This window comes from Corvus moneduloides, chromosome 14 (assembly GCF_009650955.1).
Source record: "Corvus moneduloides isolate bCorMon1 chromosome 14, bCorMon1.pri, whole genome shotgun sequence".
In the NCBI taxonomy this organism is placed as follows: Eukaryota; Metazoa; Chordata; class Aves; order Passeriformes; family Corvidae; genus Corvus; species Corvus moneduloides.
The window spans coordinates 16,907,143-16,933,269 of NC_045489.1; the positions used below are offsets into that span (position 1 = coordinate 16,907,143).

A 26,127-nucleotide genomic window follows, 5' to 3' on the forward strand; every position below is an offset into this window, starting at 1 on the left:
ATGCTCTGGGAGACTGTGCTTATTGTAATTAGAAAGCACCACATCACAGGCACCTCCATCCTGTCTCCTAATTCTCTCCTGACTTCCTTCCCCTCTCCCAAGGGTCCCAGCCAGCCCAGCCAGCTCTGGACATCCTTCTGTCTCTTTTGTCCCAGGATTGGGATTTCTTTTGCACAAACCAAGATGTGAAACAGAGCTGCTGTGTGCAGAGGGCCCTGCCAGCCAGCCAGCATGCAAGTGCTGCTGTGCCCTTCTTCTCTGGACCAACTGCTTAAATGCTTAATGAGCCCTGGGGAGCAAAGCATTCCTTGTGCGTTCAGTTTAGGGCTATGTCAGCTCTCCTTACCCTTTTTTAATCCTCTGACCAGTGAAAATAAGGGCGAGCAGGCACAGTCTCATCACTGTTTCTAAGGAAAGCAGCAACACAAACAGGAAAACCCCACGTGCTTACACTCGGGGAGACAACATCCCCTCCACCCTGGGGCGGACATGGAGGCAGAGTCCCTCAAAGCAAACATTTTGAAGCATTTAATGGGGTGTGAAATTAATGCTGGAGAAAACACATTCTCGTGGGTGGCTGTGCACTGCTGCCAGCCCGAGGCTCTCCATGGCTGCCCGGCGTGAGCCCAGTTTGGACACTGGGTTGTCATGTAATGTCACTGTTTTTCCGGTGTCGTGCTGGTCCCTGCCTTTCCCTGGAGAAGCTGTATAATAGGCTGTGGGTGTTTCCTTTCCTGGCAGGAGCAAAAATCATCTCATTGCAATAAATGGCGAAGGGATGAGTAACTGTAGTGGTGCTTTGGGGGGGGGGACTGGTACCAGAACATGGGCAGAAAGCCCAAACATCCCCCCATTTCTTAGCAGGGCAAACAGGCACTGGGTTCAGGTGTAGCTACCAGAGGAACAGGGCAGGATGTCCCTTTCTGTGGCCTGGGAAGGTCAGGGGTTGCTGGCAGGGATTTGGAGCTGCTCCTGAAGGAAGGTGGCACCGTGGTGTGGGAGGAGGGGACAGGTGGCCCTGGGGACCCCAGTGGGGGCTTGGTGTTTATGTGACAGTGCCAGCAGGACCCGGTGCCTCACCAAGCTGGGCAGGGTGACCCAGAGAGGATTGCAAGGTGAACTGAGACATTGGTCCCAACTCCAGCAAATGTTGCTCTATGATTTTGTGGCACTTTTCCAGGCTAAAAATACCCCTGATGTTGGTGCTGGGGGTGGGCTCTGCGCGCAGCGGCTGTGAAGGGACGCTCTGTGCTGCGGGACTGGCCAAGGGCAGCTGGACCATCAGGCTGGGGTGGCCCTGCCAGCAGCCATGGGGCTGCCCCTCCTGCTCCATGAGCAGCCAGGCGCAGAGGTCACCTCTTCTCTTGCTCCAGATGACCTGGCACCTCTCTCCAGGGCTGTGCCAGATGCAGCTGCTCATCCATCAGTCCCCAAAACACCGTGTGGGGACAGAGCATCCCCAGTGAGCGCTTTGAGCTGTATTTCAGCCCAGCACTGGGTTCTTTGCTGATCTCAGAGGGTCACTTAGGCTCATCTGGGAGCTCCTCAGGGGGTGGGATGTTACAGCAGGGCTCATTTTCCTAACGAGCCGCAGAGAGGCCTGAGGAGCTCAGCCCATCACTGTGGTTGTGGGGCTGCTGCGTGTGCTAAGGAAATGTGCCCCCAGACCCTCCACACAGCTGTGGGGGGACATCACTGGGCTGAGAGGACACTTAGCTGTCCCTGTGTGTCCGAGCTGCTGGGGAGGTGGGTTTGGGACACCAGAGGAGGCAGGGTTGACGAGCCTCTCTGAGGCTTGGATGCAATCCCAGCGTGGCAGGATCCAGCTGGGCCAGCCCCATCCCACTTCAGTGCCCTCCTGGCCATGGGGAGCAGCTCAGCCCTGCTCCTCTCTGCCCATCCAAGCAGATCGCTCCTCTGAGTGATCATCCTGGAGCCACTGGGCACCTTCCCTGCAGGCTGGGAGGTGTTTCAGCTGTTGCTCTGAAAGCTGTCGAAGAAAAGAGAGTCCAGTGCTTATTCTTCAAAACCATCCCCTCAACAACAGGGGCTTATCCTCACCTGTCTGACGTATTTCTGATATTTTATGGCAGGTTCTCAAGGAATTATTTTGTGTGCATGCCACCCATCATGTCCAACCAAGGGACTGCCACCCTGGCCTGAAGACATGGACTGGATGGTCCAAACTTTCCTCTGTCCATGGGCTGCAGACCTTGTGTCTCCTGGTGCTGGTGGTGCTCTGCTTTGGGTGAACTCTGTGGGTTGTATTTGCAGATGGAGCAAGCAAGGAGGGAGCTGCAGACAGAGGGAAGGCTGGAGAAATGGTACTGCCTGATCCTGTGACCTTGGCAAGTCGGCAGGATGAACAGGGAGATTTAATTTAGATAAGTGTCAAGCAAGACTTTTGGGGACAGCAGCAAAGCCTGGCATGGATTCCAAAACCCTCAGAGGACACCTCGCTTCCCCAGGGTGCTGGCCTGACCCCTGCTCTGGTTGCTTCCAGCATTTCCAATGACTCTGGAGAAAATCTACTGGACTTTGACACTGCAAGGCCCCTCAGCCCTAACCTCTGCCTTCCCCTCATCCCCCACAGCTCTTCACCCTGCCTGGGCATGGCAGGGGAGGAGCTGCTGTGCCAAATCAATGCCTCAGCAGGTGCTGGGCTAAGGGGTGGCAGTGGGGGAGTGGGGACAGGGTCAGCGTGGTGCCGCAGCCTCCTTCCCATTTGGGGTACCCAGCACTGTGCATCCTCGGCCACGGTTGCCATGGTGATGCACATCTCTCCCTGCGGCAGGAGCACTGGGGTTTGATGGGCTCTGTTCACTGTTCTGGCTTCCACAGACCTCCCACCCTCAGCCCCAGCCTCCAAGCAGGAAGCAGAAGGAGATCACCAGGAGCAGACCGTGGGGTCGTGCTGTGTGCCATTCCCTGCAGGCTGCCCGCCCCTCACTTCACTGGGTGGGACTGGTTTTATTTTTTCTTCAACTGGAGACCCCCAGGAGGGACAAGTTCAGAAAATAGAACATTACACATCAGGTGGCAAGTGCAGGGAAGAAGGAATAAGAAACCAATCCCTGTGCCCTGTGCCCCCTGCCCTGTGCCCCTGCTGCTCCCCTCCATCCCCAGCACGGCCTCTGTGGTGGAGATGGAGGATTCATTCCGATGGCCAATCCTCCCACTGCTGCGCAGATACAACAGCAGCAGGTCAGGCAGCAGCTGGTTCTGGGGGGAATTTTGGCTGGGGGAGTCGGTGTGTGGAGCTGCCCCGGTGGCCCCTGCACCCCACAGAGCTGGTAGGTGTCACTGTGCCAGAGAAGCCACGGCTGGGAGGGGACAGCATGCTGAGTGCCACCCGGGTGGTGTTCGTCCAGTGGCTGCAGAGGATGGTGCCACGAGGAGCCTGCTGTGATCCCGGGCTCATCTCCACCCCATCCTCCGCCTCCCACTGCTATGGGCTCTGTGCTGTCTGTCCTGGGGTCCCTGCTGCAAGTGCCATCCTGGCAAAGCATCTCCTCTGTCCCCACGTCACCACCTCGCCATCCCCAGGGGCTGAGGCTGATTCCCTGTGCAGCTGCTGGCACGGCAGGGCTGCACAGGGACATCCCCTCGGGAAAGGTAATGCCTGGAGCCACAAATGGTCCCCAGAACCACCCTAGGAGTGTCTCAGTGTCTGTGAGTTGTTCCCAGCTGGAGGGGGTGTTGTATGGCCACCACAGGAGGGTTGTATGGCCCCTGTCCCCAGCCCACTCTCTGAGAGCTGCCTGTGTCTGCAGCTCTGGGGAGAGGCAGCGGGTGCCAGGTGGGGAATGTCCGCATCTCTCACACCCACCTCCTGCTCCTACCGTTGGGTTTGCTCTCCAGGGAATGCCACAGCATGGTCTCTGTGGCTCAGGCACAAGGAGCTGTGGCAGTAACGCCACCCTGGGGGCTGTCACTGCTGTCCTTTTGCTGTCCAGCCCAGCCAGCACCTCCCAGTGCCCACTTGCTCATCCTTCAGGAGAGCCCTGCTGCTGCTGGCACCTGCTGGGCATCCTGCCAGCCTGGGGAGAGGGCTCAGAGTGGCTGGGTCAGATCCTGTCCCCTGGTCCCTGAGGGGGGCATCACCCTGGCACGTGTGGGGACTGGGGCTGGCATGGGGACAGGCATGAAACACATCTTCCTGGGCTCATGAGGGAAGCACAGGGGCAGGCTCTCACTCTGTGTAGGAATCCAAGACTGAACACTGCAGGCACAACCCCCACTGCTCAAGGGCTCTTCTGACTGACCCAGGACCTACCTCAGCATCACTGGACCTCCCCATGGGCTCAGGGAAGGTGTGGGACAAGTTAACACCTCCTTGGCTGTTTGGAAGCACACGAATTCACCTGAGCCTTTTAAAATGGGTCCCCTGGGCAGCGAGAAATAAATGGGGACACCTCAGAATGGAGCCTGGTGCTGGCATTTCCTGCATCCTCCCTCTTCAGAGCCCACTCCAGCTTCACAGACACAGAATGATCCTGGGCTGTATTTGCTGTTCTCATATACCATCCCCTTCAAGGAGGCAGGATGACATTTGTCTTTCCCTTCCAGGATTTTCTGAAAAGTAAATGAGAACGGTTCGAGAATCTGACCCCATGAATGGCAGAGCGAGACAGTAATGAACAGCCCAGAGAACATCAGAGTGAGGCATCTGTTTACCCTCCAGCAGGAAGAAAATCAAGGAGAAAGGCAGTGGATGTGAAAGGCAAATCTGCTGGAAAAGGAGCCAGGGGAAAAGAAATCACCTTCTCCACAAACCTGTAATTAATCTGAGGGACTCATTGCACTGGGAGAGAAGCTTGTTGGGAATTTCTTTTGGAAATTAGAAACCAGAATAAGAAAGTTGTTTGTAGCACTGTATTAGCCCCTACTTCTGCAGTAAATAACAGGGCTGTTTGGCAGATAAAAGGAGCAGCGAGCAGCCAGGAAGCCTTCCAGTGCCTGGGCTGCCCTCCCATCAGCTGGGCCCTGGGTAAGGGCACTGCAGGCGCCAGTGCTGGCACCTCTTGGGTGTACCCTGGGTTCTGCTGCCAGCAGCTGCCTGAGCCCCTGATCAGCCCCAGGCACAAACACAGCCTGAACACCTGCACTCACCTGGGTGACACAGCCTGTGAAAGTTGTGGGGACAGCAGTGAGGCTCCTGCATGTGTCACCTCCAGGATGGTAGGAACCCTGCCCCGAGCATGGCTGGGGAGCTGGTGGTCACCCCTGCCCCCCAGCAGTGAGCCCAAGCACAGTGCAGAGGCTGGACAAGATCTTCCAAACTTAAAAACTTGGTAGGTTTAAAAAGTCAGGGTCCTGCAGAGGGAAACGTCAGCCAGACACACCAAAACAGAAGGGCAGACATCTGCTCATCTTCTCTAAAGGGTGACTGCGTGGGAGGTGAGCTCATCTCGGTGCCATCCCTGCTGGCCAGCACCTCCTGGCTGCCTCTGTGGCCTCTGTGGTCCCAGATGAAGTCGGGACAGGCAGGAGATGAGCGCTGGTGCCAGGGAGGAGGGCTCTGTCCCCGGCTTATCCAGCAGGGCTTTGTTGCACTGCCTGCACCCCTGCTTGCTGGGGAGGGTCCTGAGAGCCCCAGAGCATCCCTGGGGGGCTCAGGGTGCAGGGTCTCACTGCTGCTGGATCCCACACCCAAGGCTGGCACCCTCTGCCCAGCCCTTGGCTGAGCCTCACAAGGGTTTTAGCTTCTTCTCTCCTCTCCTGAGCAGCCCCTGCCCTTCCTCTGTTATCCTGCAACACTGGCCTGTCTGTCTGTCCTTCAGCACACCTCCCCTGTCCTCTGACAGACTCTACCAGCTTCTTCTTTTTTTAATTTAATTTTTATTAGCACATTTTGCAGCCTTGCAGCAACCCGGGAATACAAATAGGACAGTGAGGACAGCCAGGCCCGGGCAGCAGGAGCGGGGCTGGCTCTGGAGGGAGTCCTTGGCATCCCAGGAGGAGGCAGCTGGACAGATGCTGCTGGAGCCACCACAACCTTCCCACCACGGTGACTATCTCCTCTCGGTTTGGTCGAGGCTGCCTGGGAAAAAAGGAGATTTTGCAGGGCAGGAAAATCCCCGCTGCTCGGGTTCCCTGGCTGGGGTGGCTTCACCCTGCTGGTGGGTGAAGCGGGGCAGGGAGGTGGGTGAAGGAGGAGAGTTAAAATCAGCAGCAGATGACAAGAAATTCATCCTGACCAGGGAAGCGAGTGCCTAAAAATAGCAGCAAGGTTCTCAGCTGTGACAAGATACGCTGGGATTTCTCCTGCTGGCAGATGTATAATGGATAAGGGCACTGCACGTGCCACTGCTGGCGCCTCTCGGGTGGACCCAGGGCTGTGCCTGCATTTTGGGGGGCAGAGCAGAGGGGCTGGCTGCGTTTGCAGGGTCAGCACACACTGATTTTGGCCACTGTGCATCTTTGAAAACCCAGCCCCGTGCCCAGGGGAGTGCAGAAAATGAGGAGTGCAGGGAGTGCCGCCCCTGTGGGGCTGTAAGCAAAGAAATCAATTAGCAGAGAATACAAATCCTCCATGAAACTGCAGGAAACCCCCTTCTCCCAGCTGGCCCCCTGCTGCCTCACTCCAGGGAGGGCTGCCTGCATGCCCAGCGTGTGCTGGGAGGGCGCAGGACAAGCAGGAGGCTGTCCTGTGCCATCAGAGCGATGGGACAAGTGTGACAGTCTGTGGTGATTGTGGATGAGGTGGCTGCACGTGGAGACAGGGACAGGGAGGATGCTTTGGTCCTCTGCCCCACATGCCCCTGCTTGCTTCTCCATCTCACTTTCCATCTCACTTCATCTTTGCCCGAAAGCAGTGGGGTGGCATGGATCAGTGGTGCCTGTGTGGCTGTCCCTTTGCCATTGACGCCCCTTGCTTGTCCCCCCAGCCCCAAGTTTGCTCCCCAGGGGAAGTCTGAGCTGCAGCTGTGAAGAGAAAAACCCACAAAAACTCCAGAGAGCCCTTTCCACGTGGGGAGTATATTTAGAGATGTGTGTGTGTGCCCATCCAAATACTTCATTTTGGTGCAGCCCTTTGCAGCATCTCGGCGCAGGTTGTGGGTGGCTGGGGAAGGAAAATCCCCTCCAAGCCTCCCCCCTGCCAGCCCCCAGCACACCTCACAGGGGGCAAAGTGTGGCAGTCCCAGGCTCTATTAATGAGGGACCCTTCATTTCCCTGGCGGGTGGTTTTGGATGTAATTGGTCACTGCCCAAGGGTCAGAACAAATTGCAAGGTGATCCATATTGATTTATAAGCACGTTTATTTTTACCAGCCTGGCGTGTTCCCCTCCTGGCTGGCAAACAGGGATGCGTCCTCCCTTCCCCACCTGGGAAGCAGCAGTGTTTCCTCTGGCAGGGACAAGCCAACGAGAGGACTTTGATGTGGCCTGGCAGGCTCCCTGCAGCTCCCCTGGGGCCTCATCCAGGAAGGGGCTGAGCTGCAGGATTGCTCCAAGCGTGCTGAAGTGTGCGGTTGTGCACTGAGGGTTTGCAGCAGAGGCTCTCACAAACTCTCCGACTGAAATGCAAAGGGGAAGGGATGCAGTAAGGGATTTGCAGCATCCCCATGGCCACAGGTGGCCCAGGAGCTCTGGCCGCCGTAGTGCAGGCACAGGGCAGTGTTTGGAGTGGGCTCTGAGCAGCCCACCCAGCTGCTTGGGGCAGCCAAAGGCAACTCCAAACACTTTCCTGCACATTTTCTTCTCCTTCAAGCCTTAGAAATCCAGGGAGGGGATTTCTCCCTTTTCCCTGTCTTGCAGCCCTGCTCTGGAGCATCTGTGGATCACTGCCAGGAGGTGGAGGGCTGGTCCCTACTGCCACTGATTGACAGGGCCAAGGGGTTTCCATCCCAGGAGGGAAACACCTGCTGACAAAAAGTGCCCAATAGCCAAGATTTTTTGCCAGAATTTCTGCACTTGGTGCAGAAATCACAGTCCCTCTTAGCTGCTTACCTTGTGCTCAGTGAGATAAAACTCCCACTTCCCTCCAGGGTGTTCAGAAATGGCAGAGTCAGCAAGCCTGGAACTTCTGTGGAAACAAAAAGAGGGGTTGATATGGTTTTTCCCCCATGTCATATTTTATTCCTTTCCTCTTACCTTACAATTTATATATTTTATTTATGGGGAACATTTTATGTAATACTTTTTCCTCCTGGTGGCTGGGGATCCCTCTGGGCTTCCCTGGGATGCAGGCAGGGCTCTGCTCGTTTCCAGTGCCTGGAGGGGTTACAGTTATTTCCAAAGGGCTGTTGCAAGTCTGTCACCTTCCCGTGGCCATTATGAGGAGATCATGGCCAGGTGACATTGCTGCCACGCCACCTGGGTGCCACCTTGGGAGCTAAGGGAGTGCCCAAGGATGCTGCCCGCAGTGGTGGCAGAGGCTCCCCCTGCTCTGTTGTCCCTTCCCATCCCACACCTGGCTGAGGACACCAGGCAGCCTCTCTGCCATCCTGCCTTGCAGTGGGAAACTGAGGCAGGGAGAGGTGCTGGGGGTCAGGAGCTGTGTCCCACTGATTTGGGGTGCAGTTGGCCACCACAAAGCCGTGGCATCATTTGCACAGATGCCCAAGTGGTATTTCCCCCCCAGCCCACCCGTGGGCAAGCCAAGGGGTAGCTTTTTGGGTTTGTGGGGAAGAGGCAGGGTCCCCACAGGGTGGCCCACCCTGATCCTGGCCTGAGACTCCCCAACCCACGAGTGTCCTCAAGCCCAGGGACAGCCAGGCCCTGCCACCTCGCTGCCTGGCACAAAGTGGGGCATTGAGGGACACAGCAGGGCTTTGTCCACCCTGTGCCTGCCAGGAAGGGGCCGGTTGCCCTCTGCAGGCTCCCTTGGCCCTGTGCTGGCTCCACAGCTGCAGGGGACCACAGGCACCCTGGGAACTGTGGGGGACATGGGGCACCCAAGGGACCAGGCTCCAGCTGCTCCAGCCCTGCGGCCGTGGGGACCCACGCGTGTTCCCTCCAGGATGCCATTCCCTCCCTAATGGGGGTCATGGGGCTGGGGAAAGTCGCTGCAGGATTCCCATCAAAAGGTGGAAAGCTTCCAGTTTGGAGCCCCCAAAGCTGAAAGCAGGTCCCTGGGATGGGGAACCCCTATTCCCTACTGACAGATGCTGGGAGTCAGGGAGGTGACAGGGGGACACCACTGCTGTCCCATAGGGCCAGACTCCCCCACTGCCACAGTGGGCAGCTGGGACAAACACAGCCTGGCGGGCCTGGGGGATGTCCCCAGAGCCACCAGTGAAGGGGGACAACGCCCTCCCCTGCCCCTAGACTGCTCTCTTACTTTTGCAAAAGCCTTTTACCCCCTGAGCAGGGCCATTGGGCAGCTCTGCCCAGCAGCCGCCGGGCACCCAGGAGCTGGCAGCCAAGGGGTGCTGGGGGGGCCGGGGGAGGGCGGGCCCGGTCCCTTTAAGGGGGGTGGCTGTCACTCAGAGAGCCCTTTTCTTTGCTGGAGAGCCGGACAGGCACCCAGAGGGGGAAATACAGGGCGTGGGACCGCCTGGCAGGGGAGGGCTCCGCACACAGCGCCGAAGCAGCAGAGCAGGCGGTCGGGGGAGTTGACCAAGTCCAGCACCATGGGTGAGTATGGGGTGAGGGTGCGAGAGCTGCTGCCGGTGTCTCTGGGGACCTTATCCCAGAACAGAGCCCGCTGAAACTTTCTTCTGGCACCGGCGAGGTCCTGGTGACCCCGGTGTGCCCGTGCCAACCGAGGGAGGATGCCTTGGCATGGCAGCGGTGACGTTTTCTTTCCCAAGGCAGTTCTCTGTCCCCGTGTGCTGTCTGTGGGGGCAGATGCCATCCCCACAGCCGGTCCCACCTGAGCCCTCACCACATGGAGAGGTGAGAGCTCCTGCCTGGGGCTGGCAGGAGCTGGGAGGTCCGGGCAGAGCACTGAGCCTGTCACAGCTCGTGGCACACGGAGGCACGCCTGGTGCCTCAGTTTCCCTACCGGTGCAGCAGAGCTAATACTTACCAGCGTACCCCTGGGATAGCGGGGTGCTCTGTTCCTGGGGGTGCTCTGTTCCCAGGGGTGCCTCGTGCTGCTGGCCCCCTGCCTCCTCCTCCTGTCTGCAGCACATTGTTTGGCGCTGGCAGCAGCGGAGCCTGGGTACAAGGCTAAGGACTGTGTGGCACAAGGGCTCTTTCTCCCCTCCTTTCCCCTCCCCAGGCTCCGCCACTGCAGCTTCCCAAAGCGCGAGGGGCTGTGGCAAGGAGCCTGCCAGGCCCTGCTGCATCCCGGCACTCGCAGTCGCCTGGGAATGGAGCTGTTCACTGTCCCAGAGTGGGCACCTCTGAGCCACCTCCCAGGTGCCCAAAAATAAAACCAGAAAAGGCAAGTTTGGCCCAGCAGCCTGCTGGGTGCACAGGGCCGTCCCAGTGGGTCCCAGCAAGGTTGGGGGTCAGGATGAGCGAGACTCTCCCTGGACCTGCTGCGTCCAAGGCAAACAAGAGGGAGCGGTCCCAGCACTCCCCTATAGCGCTGCCTTTGTTCCCTGTTTGCTCTTGGCATGGGGCAGCCACCGGGGTGGCAGTGCCGGGACAATCCCCCATTGTCCTCGGTGTCACTGCGCAACCTTGCTCCCAGTCGGGAGGGGAGAACTGGCCAGGACCCCACGGCTTTCTGGTCCTCTTGGGGAGGAGATAAGCGCTGTGGGATTCGTGGGGGGAGCGTGGGTTTGGTGCGGGTGCCTTTTTGGCATTCAGGGCAGAAATGCTATGCCCAGATGGGATGTGCCCAGGCAGCCACGGTGCCCTGGGGTGCCAGAGCCCACGTCCTGGGGAAGGGCAGCAGCTTCCCTGGGGGCAGGCGGCACACAGCCAGGGCAGCAGCTTGTCCTGGCTTAGCTGGAGCCAAACTGGAGCCAGATGCTGGTGGGTGCAAATTCACCTGGCTGCCTGCCCCCAAAGCAGGCAGGAGAGCAGCTGGCTGAGCACCTCCAAACACAGCCCACCGGGAAACTGAGCCAACACTCCTGCATGTTAGAGCCCCAACGTGCAGAGGGAGCAGGTGCCCATGGCCTCACTGCTGAAAAAACCCAGCATTTAGGCACTCCAAGCAGCACACTGGCGTGTGTCCTCGCTTTCCCTGCCCACACACAGGTCCTGGAGGACAGAACCTATTACACAAGGGCTGTCATTTGTGGAACTTACACAGCTCCTTCCTATAAGCACATCTGCCTGCATAAAGGGGCGGCTGCAGCCCGAGCTGCCTGTGGGTGCCAGGCAAGGGACGAGTGCCCAGGGTGCCACCTGGAAGTCCAGAGTGCTTGGGTCCTGCTGTGCTGCCCCAAGCAGGGCCACCTTGCTGGATCTTCCCTGGGGTTTGTCTCTGTGGAGGTGCTGGGTTCCCCCCCATCTTCGAAGGCAAAATAAAGCTGCAGGCAGCCGGGCTGTGGTGGCAGTGGGGAGCCCATTAGCAGCTTGTTTGCCAGCTCCCACTGGCATTACGCTACATCACGCTCTATTTCCATCTGTTTGTCACGGGTCAGCATGGCTGGCTCGACTCAGCTCCTCACAGCCCCTGTGCCCCACCCTGCCACCGTCTCTGAGCACCCTTGGGTGGCCTCCTGTGAGGCTGCTTAGAGAGCTCTCTGGGAAGCTGCTGGGTTTGGCTCTCCAGCACTGCAATGGGTCATTTCTGGGGTTTTCCTTCAACCTGTTTCCCTCCTCCTGCTGGGTACCTTTCTCCTACTGCGCTTGTGCTCCTGAGCTGGGGACTCCAAGCAATCCTCGTCCTGGCAATCTCGTCCCACCTCACCTCTCTTCTCCTTAGGTTTACTCGAGTGCTGTGCCAGATGTCTCATCGGGGCACCCTTTGCTTCCTTGGTTGCCACTGGCCTGTGCTTCTTTGGGGTAGCGCTGTTTTGTGGCTGTGGGCACGAAGCCCTCACAGGCACCGAGCAGCTCATCGAGACCTACTTCTCCAAAAACTACCAGGACTATGAGTTTCTCATCGATGTGTAAGTACCCCGCTGCAGAGCATCACCCTCACAGCTTCATCCTGCTCTGTGCCAGGCTGAGGTGTCTGGCTGGGCTGGCCAGGGCCAGGCTCTCACCCGGGCACCAGGGAGACTCCAAGCTACCTTTGCCCATGGCTCTGTGGCAGGGTCTAAGTGGCCACTTGTTTTCATTTCACACCAGTTTTTATCTGACCCTTGCTAGGTGTCCTGGGTAGAGCTGGACCTCCGCACTGGGTAGGTATGGAGGATATGGGGGAATCAGTGGCAGCCTTGCTCACCACAGCTTTGCCCCATCTTGCTCTTCTTGTGGCTTCACCCTCTGTTTTGGTCCCCTTGGGACAGTGTGGGGAGGGAAAGTGGCAGCAGCCGGGCTGCCACACACTGGGCTGAGCTCTCCAGCACCGCCCTGGCACCTGAGCATCCCTGCCCCCTCCTCTCCCCCCACAGCATCCACGGTTTTCAGTACTTCATCTATGGCACAGCTGCCTTCTTCTTCCTCTATGGAGCCCTGCTGTTGGCCGAAGGTTTCTACACCACCGGCGCCGTCCGGCAAATCTTTGGGGACTACAGGACCACCATCTGCGGCAAGGGCCTCAGCGCAACGGTAACTGGGGGCCCGAAAGGGAGGGGAGCGCGAGGCCCCCAGCGAGCTCACTCGTGGCAGCGGGTGTGTCATTGTTTGGGAAAGTGGCTAGGACATCCTGACAAGGTGATCTTAACCGGGGTTTGGCACCCCTGCGCGCGCCCCAGCGGGTTCACCACGCTCGGTGTGGCCAAAGGGCAGGAGACTGTGGCCGTCCGGGTTTTGGGATATCCCAAAGGGAAGCACAGCCTGGCTGCCCTCCCCCAGGCCCGCCATGGTCCCTGGCGACCAAAGCAGCCCACATGGCTACGTGTAACAAAACTTCTTCATGTTTAAATGGAGGCAGGGAGAATCTGAGCGTCCCTGCAGTGCTGGCAGCTCGAAGCTCTATGGCACCCGGTACCCCTGGGGTCATCCTCTCTGCTGGGCTTGGGAACCATGACAAAGTGCTGGCAAAGGGGTCCTGTGGCCTGGGGGAGCAGAGGGGCATGGCTGTGGTTCCCTCAGGGGCTGGTTGGGGTGGCACCATGGAGGGAGGGCAGGAGAGCCATGTTGACATGCCAAGGCAGCTTTTGCAGCTGTCCTCCCGCAGAGACCAAACCCTGCTTGGCTGTGGGCACGGTTATCCCCCTCTCAAACGTGGCAGCCGTCCTGCTGCTGCTGGTCACCCCCACGTGCACACAGCTGGGTGTGAATCTGGGACTGGCACTGGCTCTGTGAGCTGCAGGAGCTCCCAGCTCGGGCTGCTGTCCTGTGCCGCCTGCCTGGGGACAGGCTGGGTCTGGCAGGCGGCGCAGAGCTGGGTGCAGGCAGCATCGCAGTCCCCCACCTGCCCCACGCCCTCCCCTGCCTGGGGAACCTCGCGCTCCCCTGTCCATGTCCTCGGCCACTTGGTAACCACGGCTCTGCCCGGGTTTGTCCTGCCCCTTGCAGTTTGTGGGCATTACCTACGTCCTGACCATCATCTGGCTCCTGGTGTTCGCCTGCTCTGCGGTGCCCGTCTACATCTATTTTAACACTTGGACCACCTGCCAGTCCATTGCCAACCCCACCAAGACCTCGGCCAGCATTGGCACCCTGTGTGCGGATGCCAGGATGTACGGTGAGTGCTGGGTTCACCACCCAGGAGCCAGGGCTCAGGGCAGAGGAGAGGGGATGGAGGACAGGGCCCAGGCACATTGGGCTGGGATAAAGCAGGGCAAGTGCTGAAGAGCCCCAAAATGCTGGGGTGTGTGTGACACGCATGGCTGCAGGAAGCTGAGCAAGGAAGTCAGCTGTCAGCCGTGCCCCGCTCACCTGGCTCCCACATCTCCACAGGTGTCCTGCCCTGGAATGCTTTCCCTGGCAAGGTGTGTGGCTCCAACCTGCTCTCCATCTGCAAGACCAGTGAGGTGAGTAACTCCTGCCACCCCACATGTGCTCCCCTCAGTGGATCACCTCAGCACTGGCCTCCCCAGGCAGCACATGAGACCCTGTGAGATCACCCTCCTCTTCCCTTGCAGTTCCAGATGACTTTCCACCTCTTCATCGCAGCCTTTGTGGGGGCAGCTGCCACGCTGGTCTCGCTGGTGAGTCAGTGCTCCCCCTGCCCAGCCGTTCTTCTCTGCCTGGCAAAGATGTGGGGGAAAAGGACAGCGAAGGTGGTGGGCATGGATGGGACAGAGCCTGTGCTCGTGTCATTTTCTGGCACGTAAGTGCAGATGGTGAATCCAGGCCATAAGGTAGAGGTGGCAGCAGGAGGGGATCTGGAGAGGCTTTAGGAGACCGCCAGGGAGAGATCCTGATGCCAATGCACTGAGCCCCCCGCCTTTCCCCGCCTCTCCTCTTGCTTTACACCAGTGACCCGGCACCGCGGTGTCCCGACGGTGCAGCGGGGCCGTGGGGCTCTGCAGGGCACTGCTCTGTTGGGGTGTGGGGCTGGGGGCTGCCCCCTCGCTCACTCTCTTCCCACCCACAGCTCACCTTCATCATTGCCGCCACCTACAACTTCGCAGTCCTCAAGCTGATGGGCCGAGGCACCAAGTTCTAGCCCGTGCGCGGCGGAGCCCAGCCAGACCAAACGCCCTTCTTTTGTCTAACCCCGAGGCTTTAACACTGCAGCCACCCGACACCAGGCCTCCTGCGTTAACTCTGCCTTCGCTGATGACTCCCCTCCTCTTCCTCCCTCGCATCCATTGTGCTGAGCATGACCAGGAAGGAGAGCTTCCCACCAGTGGACACCTCTTCATGCACTTTTCTCTCGTTGCTCATCCGTAACTGGTTCGCTCTAGAGCCAAGCCCATCAAAACCAGCCAGAGAAGAGGAGGGACTTATTCCAGTGTCCCAATGTTGCCTAGGGATGAGCAAAGGCCTTCAAGCCCCTGGGAGGAGGAAATCCATGTAGGTTGCTCCATGAGTAGCAAGAGGCTACCTAGAGAGAAAAGGAAGTTGGCCCAGTCCTGGTACCATTGCTAGAGACTCTCCTGGAGCTGTCTGCTGTCACCACCCATGGATGGAGAATAAGAGAAGGATTTTTTTTCCCTTAGCAGAGAAAGATGATTTTAACCTAAATTGCCTGCTGCAGCCACGGCAAAGGGAGTTCAGGGCAAGGATCTTCCCAGTGTGGAGAAGAGAGTGCTGACCCCAATGCTGATAAAGCCCTAACCCAGCTGCCCCTATTAAAGCCTAAAGGAGTTTGGTGTCTCTGTAGACAAGGGGGACTCTTGGCTTTACCTTCCAGGCAGCAGAGAGGCAGCAAATAGGTTTGACTGAGGAGGGGACATCTCTGCACCAAGCCCTGGGAGCGTAAAGCCAGAGCCATCCCTCCGTAGGCAGGGGATAACCCTCAGGACCGCGTGCCTTCTCCTGCCCTGCCAGTGCCCTTCACAATGGTGCTCTTCTCTGGGGTGACGTCTGCTTCTCTAACCTCCGCTGTGCTGGAGAGCTCGGCTCGCTTCTCACCCGTGTCAAATGTAACCGCCCCTCCTTCTGTCCCCCTCGTCCCCTCACTTTTTTTCCTGCAAGTCAGGACAACTGTCTTGTGCCTGCCGGGGTGGGAGGGACTGGCAGCATCTCGCTTCCAGGTGAAACCCGTGAAGAAAGAGAGGAGGGAAGGAAAGGTGGCGGTTTGGGGGTCACAGGGTGCAAACACAGCCCATCTCTGCAATCCAGACCCTTTCTGGTGCCAGTTTTTTCCCGTGGAGAGGGGTAGGGGGACAAGGGGTTGGGTGGAGACCTCTCCTCCATGACTGTTCTCCAGCTGGAGGAAAGCCCTCTGGCTGGGTAGCATGGGTCCAGCCAGACCTGCAGAAGTGCTGTTTCTAGTCCTCCCTGACAACTGGTGATTTGTTTTGCTCTCTCTGCCTCTCTTCTTAATGCTAATCTTTGTGTTTATTTATTGGAGAAACTACTTTCAGTGGCAGACTGTAGCTCCATCTTGCATGGATTTCTTTTCTTTTTTTGTGTCTGTATTATTGTTATATATATTTTTAAGTGCTGGTTTCAGCAGGGGCAAGGATAAGGAGGCAGATCTGCTGAGCAGTGCATTTGAAGGATCCTTGCCACCGGGAATGCTGAAATAGGTTGGCCAGGCTACCAACGCACACGGGATGGGGAAGGGGGGGAGATGCCAGGAGGGATGGCAGGGTGGGGAGAAACCAGTCAAGATCTGGAAATTCACATCAATGCTATCTCTCTTGGGGGTTTGCTGGGGTTTTTTTTCATATCCATTTAACAAAAAATAACCAGGTCCTCCTTCCCACCCTTGTCCCCAGACCCCACACACGCGCACACACACACACACACACACACACACACAAAGAGAGTTAATCGACTGAAAGTGTTTCCTTCATTTCTGATCTAGAATTTCAACTTGTTAACCAGCAATAAAAAGGAGCAAGTTTTTAAAGACTTATCTTACAGGATGTATTTTATAAAAATTAAAGAAAATACATTAAAATTAAGAACATTCTGAACAAGATGTACGTCTGCCTGTCCATTTGTTGTGCTGCTTTTCCCAACCCTGGACCCACCGACAAAAAAGAAAGGGGAGGCTGTCCAGGAAAGGGGAGGCTGCAGAGGAGAATGTCTCAGAGGAGCAGCACTTGCAGACCCATGTGTGGGCCAGCAGCCCCTGCAGGGCTCTGCCCACTCCAGCCACGAGGTTCATAACTCTGACTTCAAAATCATTGTTCCCAGCTGGGGGGCCCTTAAAACCTCTATTTTTCCTCCAGCCACCCTGAGGAAAGCTGGGGTCTTGTAGCAGCTGCTTGCTTGTGTTTGGTGGTGCTGCTGCCCTTTAACACTCAGCCCACGTGGTGACAGCCTCTGCTATGTCTCCTCATGTAGCACAACAAAACCACAACAAAACTAACAGGACAGCTCAAGCCAAGCTGGCTGGCACTAGGCAGCATGTGTGGGATGAACATGTCCAGAGCCATGCAGGGTGGGCGATTCTTTTTCTTGCAGAGAGCCCTGTGTGGAAAAGGACGGTCTTGCTTAAGCACACGGGCATGCTGGACTGTCCCAGAGCCCTACATGTCCTGTCTGTGGCTCTGTGGTGGCCACGTGCCATTTGCTGCAGGATCGTTAACAGTGTGCATGGAGGGCATCAGCTGCTGCCTTTCTGCCCCAGAAACCCTTAGGTGCATCTTTCCAGCAGCTGCTCAAAAATTATTGATTCAAATGTTGTTTCTCTTGGAAATCTCCCCAGTTGCTGTGCTTGGGGGCCTCCAGGGAGTGAGGCCACAGAGGGATACTCCCAGCCCTACGCTGCTCTTAGCAGATTTCAGGCACAGCCACATGCCCAGGAGTGGCAGGGTGGAACCATCACTGCTCTTCCTAAATGGGAGTCTAGCCCAAATCCCACTGCCCCCTCTCTTCCCTGGCTTCAGCCCCCTCCAAACAGGCAGCAAAGCTGCCCATGCACAATGGCCAGGGGAGGTTTAGCTCATGCACTGCTGCTGCCCCAGCTCAGTGGCACAGCTCGGCCTTGCCCTGGCTGACAGAAACCCCTGGGGCTGCAGCCAGCATCAAAAGGGCCTTTTGTTCCCTGCGTTCCCAGATGCCATCACCCTCCTCTCCCCATGCTGAAAGGGTCCTGTGTGTGCACAATCGGCCGCTGGGCAGCAGCGAGCTGGGGAACAAAACACCATCTCTTTCCCCTGGCAGAGACTGGTGCCCCCCCGGCCGGGGTGAGGGCTGGGGACAGCAAGTGCAAGGTGGTGTGTGAGAGCAGCCAGCAAGGCCAGGGTGCCGGGCAAGTCCGAGGGCCAAAGGACACATGTAGCCTCATCAGGTGTGCCCTTGGCCGCGTCCCGCTGTCACCCCAGCTGGGGACATGGGACCTGCCCTCACATCTCCTTTCCTGGGCACCCAGCGCCCTCCAGGAACTGGCTGAGAAAAGACAGGGAATAAGCTCAGCCTCGTACCAAACCGCATCTCTGTAAACTGGCCCATCAGGAGAGCTCCGAGCAGGGGAGCCGTTGCAATCACCTGTTTTCCCTTGTCTAGCAGCTAAAATGTGGCTGTACTTTGCTCCCACAAAGGCTGGACCAGAGAAAGGCACTCTGGAGCAAGTCCCATGGACTGGCTTGCTGGCAAGAAGGCGACTCCCATCCCTCCATCCCGTGCCCTGCCGCCCCGGGAGACGGCCCTGTGTGCCTTGGGGAGAGCAAAAGAGAGAGGAGAGGGTGGCGGCACCCAAGGGCGTTGGTGATGACCACGGTTCCCCAGCAAGGGCGAAGGGCCGCCGGGCTGATGCTGCTCCCGGCCGCCTCCGCATCCCCGGTGCTGCGGCTCCTCCCCGCGGCCGTCGGACGCAGCGCCGGCTCCTCGGGCAGCGAGGCAAGCGAGCCCCGGTTCCCCCCGCAGCCCCGGTCCCCGTCCCTGCGGCTGACGGTGCTCCTTCCCCGAGCCTCCGTAACTCAGAGAGCCCACCGGGACACACGAGAAACACCACCAAAGTCTCACTTCTCTTAGTACGGATTCGGACTCAGCCCTGGAAAGGCTGGGTAGGATGATGTGCTGGTTTCAGCTGGGGTAGAGCTCATTTTCTTCACAGTGGCTAGTACAGAGCTATGTTTTGGATAAGCCATGCTCGGCAAGCAGCGCTGCCTGCCAGGGCCAGGGCACGGTACTAGCACCCACCTGACCTGGCTAAAGTCCTCACCTGCACCCCATCAGGCAGCCAGCTGCTTTCTCTCCATCTCTGCACAGTCCAGTTCTGCCAGGAGGATGTGTGAAGAGGAGGAGGGAATAGCAACTGGAAAGTCACAGAATTATAGAATGGCCTGGGTTCAAAGGGACCTTAACAATCATCCAGGTCCAGCCCCCTGCCATGAGCAGGGACAGCTTCCACTAGACCAGGTTGCTGAGAGCTCCATTCAGCCTGGACCTGAACACTTCCAGGGATGGGGCATCCACAGCTTCTCCAAGCAACCTGTTCCAGGAGTCCTGTACCTGCACGTGGCCACGAGCAGCAGCCCCCAAAGGACTCCATGAAGCCACGAGGAAAGAGCTGCTGCACCAGCCAGGCAAGCACTGGGGCCAGGGGATATCTCTGTCCATTTCTGATTGCTTTTGCAGGAGCAATCACCTCAGCAGGTTATCCACCGTTTCACAGATTAGCCCAATCTCCCTGTCAAGGGACTCTGACTCACCTGTGGCCTTCAAACAACCACGGAGGAAGCTGCAATCACCTCCCACCTGGGCAGTGCGGAGTGTTCCTCAGTCCAGAGCACAACATGCCAGTGCCCCAGTGTCAGAGCTGCCCCCAAGCCCCTGTATGGAACTGGAGCCTGGAGTAGGGTTCAGAGGCTCCTAAAAAAGCATTTTTTAACTCATTATTCTTTCTGCTCAACCTCAAACCCTGCAACGCTCCAAGGCCAGAGCCATCTCCCGCCAGGCCGTGATGACTGTGTGTTTTCAGCTGCCTTTTGAAACGGCTGAAGTAAGATGTTGGAGGACCCCAGATATTCCAGCCCACATTTAAAATGCACGGTTTCCAAGGACTTTGGACCCTAAACTGCCTCCTGGAATCATGGATAGGGCAAACAGACCTGGGAGGAAAATAAACTAAAATGTTCTGCCAAAAGAAACAGCAGGCACAGGCTCTGCAAACACAGAGAAAGCCTCCCAAAATAAGCAGCCATCCTGGCAGGACAGCAAAACAGAACAGCTCCCATATGCTGATTTCCTTCTCGGCATCCTATGGAAATCATGCCTGGTTAAAACCCCCTGGAGCCTGAGGAACCAGTTCCAAGATCACCGGAAGAATTCACAGGAAAGTACCGGACTTGCTGCTGAGAACCCAGGCTGGGAATTTAAGCTGTAGTGACAGAAGGAAGCAATGTGCAATATTTCTGTTTGGAAACTGTTTTCTGATACTCTTGAAAAGACAAAACTGGTCACTGGATTCAGCTGCTGAGTTCTGATCCTTCAGCTCCTGGTCCAGGTAGGTACACAAAGGAATAATCAATCCCTCTGATCCCTTAGTGACTCCTCTCCACCAGATGCTGTAACTAACCAGTCCTCAGAAAGAACAAAAGCTGACTTGAACATTGATAAACTATGAAGGCAGCCACTTCCCAAACTCACTTGAATACATCCATGTTTTATTTGTTTAAATAAAGGTAGAATCTTGGTTTTACAATTCCAGTTCTGTAGCAATAGCAACAACCGCAGCAGCACGAGTGGACACAAGGAAGGGATGGCTGTTGGCACCAAACTTCCAACAGAGTTCAAAATCCTGGCTTATTTGGGAATTGTGCGTTTCATTTAAAATAAATTTAACAACTGAAATATATTATACTATACCTTTTTTAAAAAAACATGTAAGCCTAATATAATAGGGGGCTTTAATATTAAAAAAGTCAACGATACAATGTCTGTTAGAAATAAAAAGGTGCTGTGTAACACGTGCACAACGAGGCTCTTGAGCTTTAGCTACCAGCATTGACATGCACAGTGTGCTGCAAACAGCTGCACATGTGCCTCCTGCACCGTGGCATGCTGAATCTCTGCCCTCTTCCACAGGATGTGCCAGTCCTCACACAGATCCCAGGAGATCCATGGGGAAGTGGCAGTTTCACCTGCAGGGAGCTCCCTCAGCAGGCTCCCTGGCAGGGCCAGCCAGCACATGAGGGCTTGAGTCTGTTCTGACCCCGAGCCCATGTGCAAACCAGCTCTAGGAATGAGGCTGTTCAGTGATGGAAACTGGAACCACAGGTCACAGAGCCTGGGACCTTGAAGGAAATATCAAGCAGTATTAAAGAAGAAAAATCTAGAGGCCTCAGGAGGTCAGCCAGGTAAATAAACAGGAACAATAACATCCTGTAAAATCTTGCACCTACAGAGGCAGAACCTTAAGGGACCTGTTTTTCCAGAGGCTGCTAGAGCTGCCTGGATAGCATTCACTCCCCATGAACACAACTGTTCAGGCCTGTTTGGAAATCAGACCCCCCTAAAGCATTAATATTCCAGTGCCTTCCACACACAGTTGCCCTGCAGAGGACAAGATCTCCCTGGATTACCCCAGAGGAAATGGGGGAATGTTCATGCTCCGCATGCTCAGAGACTATGCTGTGATGGAGACAAGCTGCAGAGACTGCCCTGCTCTAAAGCACAGCTTAATGAAGGGCTGCTTGATTTGAGCTACAAGATTTACCATCCAGCAGCTGATCACAGTGGGAATCACACCCAGCAGCCAGTGGATACGTGCTCGAGGCAGGCTCCTACGTGCCTGTGGGCAAATGCTTGCACGGCACGAGGTTTGAATGGCAAAGACAGCAGTCAGCAAACTCATCCCTGCTACACAGACAGCCTGGGACTAACACCTAGCAGGGAGCAGGAGATGGGAGCAAAGCCTGGCATCCCTTCTAGAAGGTTCCTTGGGGCCCCCATGCCTATTTTTCAGCCATCTTGAACAGAGGAAGTGGTGCAGCTTTCTCCCCGCTGGACTGAACACAGCAGTCAGCTAACGGAGCAGACACTCATGACCAGTCTCTCATAGGAATTACAGATAAAACATCCTGGATTTCCCACGAGGGATCAAGGGCCAGGCCAATGGCATGGGTTAACTGTGTTCAGCAGACAGGTGCCTGACACAACAGGTGAATGGTGCCATGCTGCAGCATTCCCATGCCAGAGACACTGAAGGCATGGATCTGCCAGTTAACGAGGCACAGTGGCCACCAGTGCCAGACAGCAAGTGGGCTTAACAGCTGACCACACAGGAGTCCCCCAACCACCTGCACACCTAGGAGACAGCCCACCCACCCGCCATCTGGTCTGCTAGAGCACATCACCTGAACACAGTGATTACTTGTGACAGAAACCAGCTGAAGTTTCACACTCCAGATCTCCTGAGTAATCCTTTGACATGACCCAGTGAGTGTCCACATCAGTGTTTTTCACAGAGGGCTTCAAGGCTGAGCCTCCACAAGACACAAGGAAACATGTATTAAACAAGAAGCAGACAGTCTCTCCAAAAAATAACACTCACACAAGACAAAGTCAGAGGTGAGGAAAAACAGACCAGAAATAGGCAGCTATGAAGAAACAATGCTGTCACATTTGAACACAGGCCCATCTCTCCTTCATATGTCGCTTCAGGTCAGAGCTCTAACAATTCTCATCACAATTCAGCCTCAGGACACAATGCACTTATCCCAAACAACAGATACACACATCCCAGCCACTCCAATATTTGGCTTTCTCACAGTCATATGGGCCAGAGTCTTTACAACAGGTTTTGTTCAGTATGCTGAGTGGGATTTCCTTTGGCAGTATGGTCATGAGTGGGTCTAGTATTTTTTTTAATTCAGGACTAAAATACTTCAGTGTCTAGGATGCTCTCAGCTTTGCTCTGCAGGCAGTTCTTGGTACAGAACAAATCCCTATTGTCTTTAGTGAATTTAAAGGACTTTAACCCAGCCCTTCAAACCTGCTAAAACAGAGATAGAAGCAAGACTATGCTCACATGCTCTGTTAACAGCTCCCTCCTGCAGATACATGCTCTGTGCCTGAAAACTCCAGGCAGGATTCAGATGGTGAGGCTGCAGCTCCCCAGTGAGCAAACCACCTCTTGTCCTTGTGGCCACTCTTCTAAGAGTGCCCCAGGGCTGCCCAGGTGTGTTCCAATCCAGCCGCTGGCTCGAGAGTTCCTGAAGCAGAAGCCACTCTCAACAACAGGAAGACCCCGATTTGGAGCTGGAGTGCAGGTCAACGGTGTGGCCCAGCATGCAGTGCTCCAGCTGCTCCTCCACCGCCAGCACCTGTCTCACGGCTTCCTCAAAAGCCACTGTCACATTGGTGTCATCCTTGGCACTAGTCTCCAGGTACGGATAGTTACCGTTTTCCATGCACCAGGCCCGGGCCTCCTCTGTGCTCACCTGTCTCTCCAGTTTGTCTATCTTGTTGCCCAGGACTACAAATGGGAAGTGTTCAGGGTCCTTCACATCAGCGTAATAGATAAACTCCTTCTGCCAGTTACTGAGGTTCTCAAAGCTCTGCCGGTCATCCACGCTGAAGGTCAGCAGGCAGCAGTCTGCTCCCCGGTAAAAGGGGGTCCGCAGGCTCTTGAACCTCTCCTGTCCCGCAGTGTCCCAAATCTGGAGGGTCACAAAACGCCCGTCCACCTCCAGGTCTCGGTTCAAGAACTCCACCCCAATCGTGTGGAACGCCTGCGAGTCAAACTTGTTGGTGACGTACCGATTCATGAGGGAGCTCTTCCCAACTCCACCATCTCCGAGGAGAATGACCTTTAGGAGCAAGGACTTCCCACTCATTGCAGCAGGACGGAGGGGCGGGGTAGCAAGGCAATCTGCAGGGTTCAGAAATAGCACAAAACAGCCATTTGACTTGTGGGTTCTGCAGAAAGACACACAGAAGAACAGACTATGGTGTTTCCATCCCCATTTCTGAAGTTTCGTATATAGGAGGTGATATCTCTTTTTAGCGAGATCTTATTATCCTAATCTCTCTTACTAGAGAGTTTAGAACCAGGAACTGGACAAGCTTTCAGGCACTCAAGTCCTCCACCAGGTCCAAAATGGATACAGCAGGTGACCCCTTTTAAGTGCAAGGTGAAAACAACTGTTGAGAGTTTAGTATCAATTACACCACTTGTGGTGAAAACTCTTGTATCAGAAAGCTTGCTCAGTTTTTCCAAACACATCATCACTACTTAAACATCTCTCCGGGCCTGCATCCTGAGGCTATCACAGAAACAGCAAAATCACTGCCACCAGGCCTTCCTTTCCACTGTATCATCACCAGCTAAATAATTTCTCCCCTCTGACTTGCTCTACTGAAAGGATATAATAGATGTGCAGGTCTAATATCGATACAAGTCATTTGTCAAGCCAGTTCTTAATCACCCCGAGGATGCTGACTCACCTTGCCAGCGGAGCTGCACGTGATCTCCATGGCACAGAAGGGGTTTCCCAGGCACCCAGCTGCTCTTTGCTGGCAATGCCTGTCACAGCCCCGTTTGCTTGGGCTCAGCTGCAAGTTCACATTGCAAGAACCCAGACACCACAGGTTTCTTAGTCAGCACCCTCAAGGCCAAGTGCTGATGCATCCTACCCCTCCCAGGGACACTCTGCAGGCGAAGGTAAAGGCCTGACATGGAATAAGGTGTTTGTTTGGCTGTTGTACTGTACCTGCTCTGTCTCCAGGACTGTCCAGGGAACACCTTCCTCCAGTGTAACAGTCACTAAAAAACAAACATCAGTCATCAAGGTTACCAGAGCTGCCCTCGTTGTCTTTCAGTTTGTGATGTGGATCCAGGATGGAAGGACAACAGCAGAGCTCTAGGAACCTGCACACGCAGTACTGATAGCTGGAGTAAAACAGCAAGAACAAAGCACTGAGGAGTTTCCCTTGCCCTGAATGAAATGGAACACAGCCCATTTCTGGCCAGGGCAGAGGCAGTACAATGTGCATGCTGAACCCCAGATAAGAACAGAACAAAGCGAAGGAGCTCTGACATGAGTGCACAGGATGTGCACCCTGTGCCTCCCCTCAATCCAGGGGATGGTAACAACTGTGATCTGCTTGTCCTGCCTACTCACACACCCTGGAATCTGATTTGAGGATTGAACATGCACCTGAATCTGCTAATCAGGAGTGTAAGCCAGCTGGCAAGAGCCTGGTATGAAGAGATGGAGCTTGCTTACACCTGCTACCAACATTCCTGGGAAGGGTGTGGATGAGTAGTGCTGCTTGGTGATGACATCTCCAACCCATTGAAGCAGGATTTTGTGGCACTGCTCAGATCAGCACTCCTACTCCTTCCAGGCCAAACCCTGCTTTCTGCCTTAACCTCGAGGGGCCCTGTTCAATCTTGATTCTGCTCTTTTTGCAGCCCTTTCAAACAGAGCTTACAGCAAAGCCAAAAGCAGAAACTTCTGCTTTAAGTGAGTTTCTGCACTTTGTGCACAAAAGGCTCACAAATTTCACTTCCCTGGACAGAAACGCCTCAAACCAAGCACAGCTGAGCTAACCTGATGGGCTATTTGAGGAGCAGTGTGTGACCCAGTAGTTCTAAAGAAAAGACCAAAATGCAAATGTCAGAAGAGACAAACAGGAACTGCAGCACAGGTGCCCATGGCCCATGGCTCAAGGGAACTCTCGCCCCGTGAGCAGGAGAGCTGTTCAATACCCTTGTTCCTTTCCCAAACCTTCCTGAGGGATGTTTAAGACAGTCGCTGTCACCAAAGCCCCTCCTGGCACAGGCCATCAGCCCCGAGCAGAGTTTCTGTTTAGAAATGGTCAGTTAGCAAGTGATTCGTTTAAAAAATTACTAATAGGTTACATCGGGCTGCTCCAGGGCCTGCAGGTCAGCACGCTGTCGGCAGCCGTGACACAGCCGTGATACCGCTGGCCCCGTTGCGAGCTGTTCCGGAGGCTGAACCCCACCGCAGCAGGGCCGACCCGCTCTCGCAGGGCGCCAGCACCTGTGTGCAGGTACCAACAGAGGGGTGGGCACGCCGGGCCCGACTCCCCCCCGCTCCCCAGGCCCCGATTCGGCGGAGGCGAGACCCTCCGGCAGGTCCCCTCCCGCCCCACGGGAGCTGCCAAGGAGGTGCCCGCACCCGAGGAGCGGCACCCGCGAGGGGCCCCTCGCCAGGAGCCGGGGCCAAGGGGCGGCTCTTCAGCCCCCCCTCTGCGGGAGCCCGGGCCGGGGGCGGCGGCGCCGGACCCGCCCTTACCTCGCCCGCACCGCCCTCACCTCGCCCTCACCGCCCTCCGGCCGCTGCCGCCGCCGCCGCCCGGCCCGCGGGGCGCAGGTGCCGCTCAGCCTCGCGCCTGCGCCGCGCACGCGCCTCCCGCCGGCCGGCAGGGCCCGCCCTCGGCCGGCAGGACCCGCCCCGCAGCCCCTCACGGTCCCGCCGTCACTCGTCACTCGCCCCGCTGCGCCCTCGTTCCTGCTGTCGGTCCCGCGTGTTCCCGCTGTGCCTCCTCAGCCCCCTCACACTCCCTCCTCGTAGTCCCACCTGTGCCCCCTCGCTGTCCTCGAGATCCCGTCCCCTCAGTGTCCCCCTGTGCTCCGAGGCCCCTCACTGCCCGCCCTGTCGTTCCCCCAAACAGTCCGGCATG

At 56.5% G+C, this 26,127-nt stretch overlaps 2 protein-coding genes across 8 annotated transcripts; one reads left to right on the top strand and one right to left on the bottom strand.

The window, feature by feature from the left end:
* The first annotated feature begins 9,440 nt into the window (after nucleotides 1–9,440).
* PLP1 (proteolipid protein 1) lies at nucleotides 9,441–16,504 on the top strand. Of its 2 annotated transcripts, none has more exons than XM_032124129.1 (7): nucleotides 9,441–9,582; nucleotides 11,777–11,963; nucleotides 12,411–12,567; nucleotides 13,480–13,648; nucleotides 13,864–13,937; nucleotides 14,049–14,114; nucleotides 14,504–16,504. In XM_032124129.1, exons 1-7 carry the CDS (start codon nucleotides 9,579–9,581, stop codon nucleotides 14,573–14,575), a joined length of 729 nt encoding a protein of 242 aa, XP_031980020.1. In that variant the 5' UTR covers nucleotides 9,441–9,578; the 3' UTR covers nucleotides 14,576–16,504. The 2 variants fall into 2 exon arrangements, with proteins under 2 accessions (XP_031980020.1, XP_031980019.1); XM_032124128.1 differs by having other exon boundaries at nucleotides 9,442–9,582; nucleotides 12,411–12,672.
* A 3,613-nt stretch (nucleotides 16,505–20,117) lies between these two features.
* RAB9B (RAB9B, member RAS oncogene family) lies at nucleotides 20,118–25,807 on the bottom strand. Of its 6 annotated transcripts, none has more exons than XM_032124151.1 (3): nucleotides 25,771–25,807; nucleotides 24,189–24,241; nucleotides 20,118–23,394 (listed from the first exon to the last, which is right to left on the bottom strand). In XM_032124151.1, exon 3 carries the CDS (start codon nucleotides 23,310–23,312, stop codon nucleotides 22,707–22,709), a length of 606 nt encoding a protein of 201 aa, XP_031980042.1. In that variant the 5' UTR covers nucleotides 23,313–23,394; nucleotides 24,189–24,241; nucleotides 25,771–25,807; the 3' UTR covers nucleotides 20,118–22,706. The 6 variants fall into 6 exon arrangements, with proteins under 6 accessions (XP_031980042.1, XP_031980040.1, XP_031980038.1 ...); XM_032124149.1 differs by having other exon boundaries at nucleotides 20,118–23,347; nucleotides 25,771–25,801; XM_032124147.1 differs by having other exon boundaries at nucleotides 20,118–23,347; nucleotides 25,760–25,793.
* Nucleotides 25,808–26,127: the final 320 nt, after the last annotated feature.